Raw genomic sequence first — 10,695 nt, 5'->3', positions numbered from 1 at the left:
TGTCTGTGGATCTGATCACTGCTGTGCAGATCCAAAATTTTCCACACACTGTTGTCTCAATTGCGTTTGAGAGGGCTGTGATTTGGACCCCACACAGGCCTCAACAGTTGTCAACAGTTCTGCTTACTGCATGAAAAATCTGATTATCGATTTCCGACAGCGATCGCAACGGCATCGTCCCAAAAAACATTAAATACAATGCAACGGATGCACATGCTCTTATTGGGCAGGGAAAAATAATAGCAATAATCATATGGTTGCATTATTTTAAATTGACTAACCATGAACAAATAGTGCAAGCAGCCATCTATAATCTCACAAGGAACTTTTCCATATATGCTTTGACATGGACTCAGAACATTATTAGCCTAGGTCTCTTTTTAGCTCTGCTGGCAAGTGACAGTCTCCTCCCAACCACAACACCATGGTTGCCCTGTCCTCTGCTCAAGGCAGGACATCATGGGCAATCAAGGTGGTCAGTAACATCAAGCAAGCATCCCCTGTTTCTTTCCCAGGGCAGTCAAGTAAATTCCATGCATAAAAAAATGTTTTACATGCCATCTAGAACCCTGCCTTTGCTTCTGATTGCCCTCCTCATCATGCTGGCTATGATATGATATGATATGATATGATCAGAATTCAGAGATAAAAGCTCGCACGAGGCAGCCTCTGGATGCATCCCATTCCCATTGAAGCCCCTCCTCCAGGTCGGCAGAGAAGATATGTTTCCCCTTGCTTGATGGGGAGATGGCAGCTGCTTCATTCAATTGTGACAATAACTGCACATGCATGCACAGCCAGCAGCCACTGCTCCCTGTCCTCCTCCTGAGTCTTGTGTTCTTGTTTTGCTTACTTGCTGTAGTAGAACTGTGTGTGCCAAACTCCTTGGCCAGTGCTTGCTGATTATCATTAGTACCGGTAAGCTTTTGATTGTTGCTGCTGTAGCTGCACTTGGGGGGGTTTCAGCTGGCTATTTCAGGTACATGCTTTCTGTCTCCCCTGTACTTGCCGCCCCCTTTATTATGGGCGGCGCCTCGCCTTTCTTCATTTGAAGATGATTTGACACACTGTTTGCTTGCTTCAAAATTATTGCTTTTGATAAAAATACATACATGTATCTTTTCAAATCCTTATAAACATATGCATGTGAGCTCTTTCTTGATGCTTCCTGAATGCCTGCTGTTGCGAGTGTACGATGCCTCGTTCATCTCCTCTGCTCCTACCGGCATTATCAACGATAGAAAAGACCAGCAACCAAATCGCAGCGAACCGAAATGCTCCAAAAGCATAATGCAAATAATGATCTCGTCCATCAATTTTCGTACCAGCACGAAACATAGCAATGCTGTTTTAAAATAAAAAAAATTAATAGCAATGCTGAAGCCGGTGTAGGATGGGCTCAGGGAGGCGCCGGTTGTTAGCGTCAGTTAGGCGTTGAAATCAGGCGGCCGGAGCCGTGGCCACCGGCGGAGTTGAAGTGGATGCTGTGACTAGGAAGGGACGTGCCAACAGTACAGTGGGATTGGACCATGTTGTTATCTCATGATGCCTGCATGCTGCAACCACCGGCCTTCAATGTTATCTCTCTCTCTCTCTTTTTGTTTTGTTTCAGGAATGAATGAGCATTGCTCGTTGGCACACCGATGTCATTGCTTTTTTGTTGTTGAGTTGCTGTACTTTTGAAATTCTGGGAGATTCGTTTTTTTAAGTTTAGGTGAAATTTATAGTCTTCAATATTTTAAAAATGTTAAATATTTTAAAATTTGAACTATTTGAAAAAATAATATAAAACTTTTTGTGAAATTTTTAAAACGTTTAACATTTTTTATGAACATTTTATAAGAAAATTAGTAACCTGAAATTAGAAGGAAGCCTGAATATAAAAGGAAAAGGAAAAGGAAAAAAAAGAAAAAAAATATATTGTCGGACGGCGGCTCCCGTTTAGGTCAAGAGCGCCTCCATGTGTGACGTGCTGGGTGTTCGTCCAATCAGAATGTTTTTTTTCTCGGACTTCTTCTTACTTCCATTTTTGTTTTGTTTTGTTTTGTTTTGTTTTGTTTGCCGGACACGTTGAGCATAATTGTGTTTCTCCGGTGAAAGTACAACCGTGCTTTCCCCCAAAAGTGAAGCACAAATGATGCACGAAGCACAAAGTGCTTTGCTTCCATGCTTTCCGAAAGTGAAGCAAAGTTCTTTTGCGTGAGCCAAAAATGAAGCACAACTAATATAGCTTTAACGCATGGCATAGTAGAATTTTAAATCAGGGGTTAGTACGGTACTGGAACATAGGTTTCTCTCGACAAAAGTTTGTCAAAATCGGTTAACACGAGATTCAGTTTTAAAAATCTTGACATGAGTATATGGTTTGGAAGCACAGCTTAAGAGATAAATCATTTGAAAAGGCAAATGTATAGAAAAGTGCACAAATAAACCCACCCATCTCTCCCCACGCGTACGAAGAAATCCTACGAGGAAAAGATGAAAGTAACATTTGCAAAAGATCAGCCTTATATTAGTGATTTTGAGGGAAACGCTATGCGCCAATACCATTCCATGCGCTGTGTGGGAATACCACGCAAATGTGCACCTCAGCCTAGCACTGCTGTAGTGGGCCAACCCATTTGATCTTTTTTGTGTGTATGCAGGTTATAAAAACTCTCTTGAACCATGATTTTTTTCATGTGCTTTCATTTTATTGGTTTACTTCCGGTTTGATTTTCCCCATACGCTTTCACTTTGATGGTTTACTTCCGGTTCGTTTTTCCATATGCTTTCAATTTGTCGGTTTACTTGTGGTTTTCTTTTTACTGCCTCTGTACCAAAATATAAAGATGTTTTTGCAATTCAAATTGTGCATAGGGGGTGACTTTTTAATTTTTTAAATTTGCTTAATTTTTTTGTTCAAGAATTTTTTGAATCCATGAACATTTTTTTAAATTAAGAACATTTTTAAATTGAGCCAATTACATCATTAATGCTAAAACTTGACACATATTGATCACCTTAGTGCTAAAACTTATGATGTACCCTAAATTGGTGCAAGAAGTTCGTAGAGAAGTGCAAATGTGGTGCCAATCCCGATCGTCTACGCCCACGGTGTTGATGTGGCACTGTATATCCGGACTCTGCACGCAGCCGATGCCACGTAGGCAATTACTAATTCTGTGTACTGTTCGATGACTGGTGAGACTCACTCACAAATTTATGAATGTTTTGAAATTGGTGAACTTTTCTCAATTTGCAGTTTTTTTTCAGAAATTTGTGAACATTTATCAAATGCGAATATTTTTTCACCTTTTCTAATTCGTGCAGAATTTTTCATTTCACGGTCATTTTGTGAGACTCAGGGACATTGTTTTGAATTCTCTGACAAGGAATCTTTTTCAGATTTCAAGAAATTTCGTGAATTAGGAAACATTTATTGAGTTCACAACATTTGGATGATTCATGTTCTTCTGTTGAGATTTGTGAATGTTTTTCGAACATTCATTAAATTCTTGAATATTCATAAATTCAGGAATATTCTTGAATCCGTAAATTGTTTTTAATTCCACCCATATTTATGAATTCATAATATATTTTTGTTTCCTGTTGTCGGTTTTCTACTGATTTTGTTTCGGGGTTTCCTTATTTTTCTTTCATTTTTCGTATTCTTGAACAATTTTTGAATACCTGAACCTTTTTGAATTTCAGAATACTTTCAAATTTATTTACCTGTTTTCAAGTCCTGAACATTTTTTTCTATTCACGAACATTATTGGACTTTGATTTTTAAAAAACAAATTTTTTTTTATTCACAAACGTATTTGGTTTTGCAATCAGATTTTGGATTCGCATATGTTCCCTAAATTCATGAAAGTTTTGTCAAATTCGTAAACACTTTTTATATTCATGTCTGTTATTTTTCTCGAAGCATCCGCCAAAAATAAAACTGCAGCTACTTTTTTTTTGAGAAACGACTGTCGCTACCGAACGACAGCAACTACCCTACTTCGGCGAGGCCAAACTATGCTTGCAGAGTGTGACACGGACATTTACGTTGTATCAACTGCGTACCTTACACTAATATGACGATCCCAGCCAGACACTAATGGCCCTAATATGATGATCCCACCAGAGGCTAGGAGCATCTATAAATGGACGCCTCAAACGGTCCCTCATACGTCCACGAATACATCCGGTGAATGACCAAACAGAAGATAGAAGAAAAAAAACTGACCCAACCGGATCCCCGTATCATCCTTATATGTCCGAATGTCCGCGAAGCCTCATAACCATCTTAAATATAGAGAGGATATGAGGGCCCGTGGAAGCGTCCGGGCGCGCCTGGTCAGCCCGCCATGTAGGACGCGATCCTACCCCGGACCATCTTTTTTTGATTCATTGTTTTTTTCTCACCTTTTCTCTTCGCCAATCACGTACAATTAATCGGATATATAAGAAAAAAATGAGGAATGTGGCTGCATAGACGAACACGTTCAATCACTGAACGGGCGCGTCTGCGGGCGTTTAGTGGGTTATATTTGCTATGTCTGGCTCTAGATGCTCTAATGGGCCAGAAAATCAGCTATACATAGATGAGCAAACAAGAATGCCCTTGTGTGAGTGTGTGTGCGCCTTTTTTGTAATCGATGTTTCTAAAAAATTACAAACTGCCGTCAGGTCTATTAAGTAAACCAGAGTCCATACGATCTAGTACTGTTTTTTTAATCTAGTACTTCGTATTTGTTTAAAATGTTCTGTAGATTTTGCAGTTGTCTATTGGATCAGACAGAGGCTAATGAGCCATAATGTGATGATCCACCCAGAGGCGAATGGGCCAGAAAAGTAGCTATACAAAGATGAGCAAATAAGAATGGCTGAATGCCTCTATTAAATAGGCAATTGTGTCAGCATGTGTGTCTTCGTTGTAATCGACGTTTCTAATTTTTTTTCATGAAATGTGGTCTGGTATAGTAATTTAGTAAAGCAGAGTCCAAACGATCTGGCACTGGGCTTTTTCTTCAAAAGAAAATCTAGTATTACCTCTGTATCAAAATATAAGACGCTTTTGCAATTCAGTTTGAACTGCAAAAACATCATATATTTTGGTACGGACAGAGAGAGTATTTGTTTTAAATATTTTATTTAGATTTTGAACTTATACAGTCTATTTGATCTGCAAATTTAGAGGCGGCAGCAATGATCTTCAACAGATTCACGAACTTTTTTCGTAATATTTGCACTTACAGTCTATTTTTTTTAATTTTTTTTGAAGGCTGCACTTACAGTCTATTGGATAGGCTAATGGCCATAATGTGATGATCCAGCCAGAGGTAATTGGCCAGTAAAATAGCTACAGAAAGATGAGCAAATAAGAATGGCCGAATGCCTGTACTAAATTGGCGATTGTCTAAGCACGTGTGTCTTTGTTGTTCGATGTTTCTAATAAACATTTGGCGAACCTTTTGAGTTCTTGAACTTTTAGTGAATCTATGAATATTTTGAAATTGGTGGACATATTTTCAGTTCGTGGACATTATTGGAGTTTGTACTTTTTTTCAATTTGCAACCATGTTTCAGGAAATTTGTGAACTTTTATAAAATTCGAATATTTTTTTAATTAACTTTGTCAAATTCGTGAATATGAAGTGAGGTTGACGAACATTGCTTTGAATTCTCGAATATGAAGTGAGATTTCATGAATTAGGATACCACTTTTTGACTTCACAACATTTGTATGATTCAAGTTCTTTTGTTAAGATATGCGGACGTTTTTTCATTTGTAAACATTACTTAAAATTTTAAATATTTTTAAATTCATTATCATTTTTAATTCCACCCATATTTTTGAAATTCAGAATCTTTTTTGTATTCTCGAACATTGTTTTGCTGAAATTCCCAATCTCTTTTTAGTACACGAATAATTTATTTAGTCACAGTTGTCTTCGTGATTTGATAAGATTGCTTTTGAATTCACGGACATATTTGAATCTGGACCATTCCAAAAAAATGCACAAACATTTTCAGTGTTTTCTTTTCTTGGTTTTCTTCTGATTTTGTTTCGGGTTTTCATTATTGTTTTTCCATTCTCCATATTCTCTGATATCTTTTGAATCCCTGAAAATGTTTGAAGTTCAGAATAATTAAAAATCTGTGTACCTATTTTGAAGTGCTGAATATATTTTTATATTCAAGAACATTATTTGACTCTGATTTTAGAAAAATAGAAATGTTTTTGAATTCACAAACATTTTTTTGTTCTGCAATCAATTTTTGAATTTGCATACATTCACTGAATTCATGAACGTTTTGTCAAATCCCTGAACACTTTATATATTCCTGACTGTTTTGCAATTCTGTTATTTTCCTCGAAGCATTTGTTTGAAATGTTTTCTTCAGATTTTCACGTGTACAGTCTATTTGATCTACAAATTTAGAGCATCTCCAGCGGAGGCGTTAAAAGTAGGGGCGCGCTGAGAAAACCGCTAATTTAGCGCGCGGAAGAAGAAAAAAGCTCTCCAACAGACGTTGCAAAACCCAGCACGCTGCAAAAACTATCCAGCGCGCTGGGACTTTCGGCATCGCACGCGGGATATTTAGTACAGCGCACTGAATCTTCCGACTCGCTCCGCTCCCTCGCGTCCCGCCTCGAGCTCGCCGCCACCACTCCTGCATGCTCGTCCCGGCACGGGGCGGAGCCGCCGCTGCCCTTCTGCTCGCCGGCTGCAACTCGCCGCCTCGAAGTCGCCGCCTTCCTGCAGCTCGCCGCCTCGAGCTCGCCGGCCTGGAGCGTGTGCGGTGGCCGGAGGCGAGCGGCGCGTGCGGAGCTTGCGATTCCAAGCTAGCTCGCGTGCGGTGGCAAGCGGCGCGTGCGTAGCTTGCTAATTCCATCAGCAAGCTAGCTAGCTTGCGATTCGATCATCAGCTAGCTAACTTGCTCCAACGATTGGGGACCTAATTGTGTTTTGGTTTTGGTCAAAGGGACTTATTTGTAAATGTTAGGTACCTGTTTATTGTAGATATATTTGTGGCACATTAATTTTTTAGTGCGTCTGTTGAAGCGCGACGCGCGCGCAATTTTTTCAGCGGCCGCTAGAGTCAGAGCTCTGCTGCGCGCAAAAACAGATAACTCTGGCGTTGTAAATTTTTTTTAACGCGCGGAGCGTTGCGCGTCTGTTGAAGATGTTCTTAGAGATGGCAGCCATTATCTTCAACAATTTTATTCTACAACATCCAACAATCCTACAATTATCTCCGCACAAGAAAAGGGGACTAGCTAGTTCACCAATGCTAACATGATTATTCATCATCATCATCGCCTCACTAATTTAATCTGCTGCTGAAAAAGGGGAGTGGCAGTATCCTGAGTTCCTGACTACATAGCTAACCAAAGAAGACATTTCGAGGCTTGTGCTGATGGTGTCGACTGACGGATCAGACGGTGTAGTTGTGGTTGATGTTCTCGATGTCGAGCCCCTTGAGCTTCACCACCGAGTCGACGTGCCCCTTGAGCGTGTGCAGCTCCCGCAGCCTTGCGATCTCGGCGCGCCGCTTGGCCTGCTCGGCGATCTCCGAGATGTCGTTCTTGTCGTCCCCGCCACCGAGCACGCCGGAGGAGGAAGCCTCGCCGCCGCCGGACGTGTGCAGGCCGTGGAGCGACCTCTGCGCCACGGCCCACTCCGCCTTGCGCTTGTCCGTGCCGTAGTCCACCCCCTGCGCGAAGGCCGTCTTGCCGTCGAACACGTTGCTCCACCCCCTGCCGGAGAGGAAGTAGCGGATGGCGAACTTGAGCACGTCGAGCGGGAAGTAGGTGACGATGGTGAAGAGCCAGATGGCGCCCGCCCACCCCCACCCTACCCCCTTCATCTTGGCGAACGGCCAGTCGGCGTACACCGCGATCAGCGTCGCCACCATCTGCGCCAGCAGGAACGCGCCCAAGAGCAGCGCCCCCGGCCGCTCCCTGAACGACCACCCCCGCGACCGCGTCACGAAGATGAGCGCCTGGCTGATGATGCTCACCTGCAGGTACACCGCCGCCATCAGCTCCTCCGTGTTGCCGCCGATGGGGTGCACGTGGAGTTTATTCTGCAACAAACAGTTGATGTCAGGGAGAGGGGCCGCCGGCCGCCGGCGTATCAGATGTATCTAGAATAGAATAGTGATAGAGACGACGGATGAATATAAGAGACCGTGAAGAAGTCGGTGGAGTGGACGGCCCAGAAGAAGATCACGGTGGCGCTGGCCTGGTAGGTGCCGAGGACAATGCCGGTGGCGAAGATCTCCTTGAGGCGCCACGAGTCGGGGGTGGGCGACGGCACGACGCGGTCCTTGGAGATGGTCATGATGGTGCCGTCGTTGAGGATGGCGATGATGAGCACCATGAAGGGCGCGAAGTCGAACTTCCAGATGAGCGCCAGCAGGAGGAAGCCAAGGACTACCCGGATGGTGATGGACACGGCGTAGATGGTGTAGTTCTTCATCCGCTGGAATATGGCGCGGCTGGTGAGCACGGCGCTGATGATCACGCTCAGCCCGGGCTCCGTCAGCACGATGTCCGACGCGCTCCGGGCCGCGTCCGTGGCGTCGGCCACGGCGATGCCGATGTCCGCCTTCTTGAGCGCCGGCGCGTCGTTCACGCCGTCGCCCGTCATCCCGCAGATGTGCTTCATCTCCTGCAGCCGCCGCACGATCTCGTACTTGTGCTCCGGGAACACGCCGGCGAACCCGTCCGCCTTCTCGATCAGCTCGTCGACGGGCAGCCCGCAGCTGTCGCCATCCTTGAGGAGGGAGCTTGACGGGTACATGTTGGTGCCCATGCCCAGCCGGCGGCCCGTCTCCTTGCCGATGGCCAGCTGGTCGCCGGTGATCATCTTCACGTTCACGCCCAGGTGCAGCGCGCGGCGGATGGTCTCTGCGCTGTCGTGCCGCGGCGGGTCAAACAGCGGCAGCACTGCGAGGAACTGCCACGGTGCGCCCTTGGCCTCCTTGGTCCGCTCTGGCACGCTCTGCCGAGCCACCGCCAGCGACCGCAGCCCGCGGTCGGCGAACTTGCCGATGATGCCGTGCACCCGCCGCCGCACGTCCTCGCGCAGCCCGCACAGATCGATGATCTGCTCCGGGGCGCCCTTGCTAACCCGGTGCCACGTTCCGTCGGAGTCAACGTAGGTGATGGCTGTACGCTTGTCGACGGGGTTGAATGGCATGAAGTGCACCTCCTGAATGCCAGCTCGGGCCTCCTTGGGGTCGGCGAGCATGCCGACAATGGATGCGTCGATGGCGTCCTGGTTCTCCGTCCTCGACGCTCGGGCGGCATAGAGAACCACGCCGTCCTTGTCGACGTCCTTGACGAAGGGCTCGATCATGTTCTTGTCGACGGTGAGCTTGTTGAGCGTGAGTGTGCCCGTCTTGTCGCTGCAGAGCACGTCCATGCCGGCCATTTCCTCGATGGCCGTCATCCGCTTGGTGATGGCGCCCTGCTGCGACAGCTTGTGGGAGCCGATGGCCATGGTGACGGAGAGCACGGTGGGCATGGCGATGGGGATGCCGCCGATGAGGAGCACGAGGAGGTTGTCGATGCCGTCGCGGTACCGGCGGTGCTGGATCGGGTACATGACGACGATCTCCACCAGCATGCCGATGGCGATGGACACGATGCAGAAGTTGCCGATTGCAGTCAGAACCTGCCCCAACATTCACCACGATTATTGCAGTCCGACGGAGAAGACGTACGGTAAGCATTAATTAACACAGCCAAGAATGAGAAAGTGTTAAAAAGAGTTACCTTTTGGAAGTGGCCGACGTTGTTGGTGCTGTCGACGAGATGCGCGGCCTTGCCGAAGAAGGTGTGGACGCCGGTGGCGATGACGACGGCCTCTATCTCGCCCTGCTTGCACGTGGAGCCGGAGTACACACTGTCGCCGGGGAGCTTGTTGACGGGGAGGGACTCGCCGGTGAGCGCCGACTGGTCGATCTTGAGCGGGTCGCCCTCCATCAGCCGCGCGTCCGCCGGGATGATGTCGCCCAGCTTGATGCTGATGATGTCCCCCGGCACCAGGATCGCCGCGTCCTGCTCCGCCCACTTGCCGTCCCGGAGCACCTTGGTCTGCGGCGCCAGGCTGGCCATCAGCGCCGCCGCCGCGTTGCCGGCGTTGTTCTCCTCGATGAAGCTGATGGTGGAGTTGATGATGAGCAGGGTGACGATGCCCATGAAGTCCTGCCAGTCGGGGGGCTTGCCGCCGCCGTTGGCGAGGACGATGGCCATGATCGCCGCCGCCTCCATGACCCACGACAGAGGGTTCCACATAAACCCTAAAAACTTGAGGAACTTGCTCTCCTGCGAATCCACACACCATGAGAAATGGATCTAATTAACTGAAAACGCGTTCTCCTTGGTCGTCGATCAGATCATATACCTTCTTCTCCTCGAGTTTGTTGGGGCCGAATGCCTGGAGGCGGCTGGCGGCCTCATCGGAGGTGAGCCCGTGCGGCTTGCACTTGAGCACCTGGAACACCTCCGCGATCGGGATCGCCTCCTGCAACACGTACACGTAGTCATCGAGTTAAATACATTTCAGGACGGCGGCGCCGCCACTAGCTAGTTACCGAACGTGCATGCATATGCATGGCAGGGTGATGAGACCGGCGGCGGAGGAGGAGAAGAGGACTCACGAGATCGATGCTCTCGTTGCGGAGGTCTTCGAGGGAGGCGGCCAT

General features: G+C 46.7%; 1 protein-coding gene across 1 annotated transcript; it reads right to left on the bottom strand.

Moving 5' to 3' along the window:
- Nucleotides 1-7,194: 7,194 nt before the first annotated feature.
- On the bottom strand, nucleotides 7,195-10,695 carry LOC123411883 (plasma membrane ATPase-like). The gene is made up of 5 exons (XM_045104844.1): nucleotides 10,651-10,695; nucleotides 10,395-10,514; nucleotides 9,764-10,315; nucleotides 8,172-9,662; nucleotides 7,195-8,067 (listed from the first exon to the last, which is right to left on the bottom strand). The coding sequence occupies exons 1-5, from the start codon at nucleotides 10,693-10,695 to the stop codon at nucleotides 7,417-7,419; spliced, it is 2,859 nt and encodes a 952-aa protein (XP_044960779.1). The 3' UTR covers nucleotides 7,195-7,416.

This window comes from Hordeum vulgare, chromosome 7H (assembly GCF_904849725.1).
Source record: "Hordeum vulgare subsp. vulgare chromosome 7H, MorexV3_pseudomolecules_assembly, whole genome shotgun sequence".
In the NCBI taxonomy this organism is placed as follows: domain Eukaryota; kingdom Viridiplantae; phylum Streptophyta; class Magnoliopsida; order Poales; family Poaceae; genus Hordeum; species Hordeum vulgare.
This window is presented reverse-complemented; position numbering and strand designations above follow the sequence as displayed.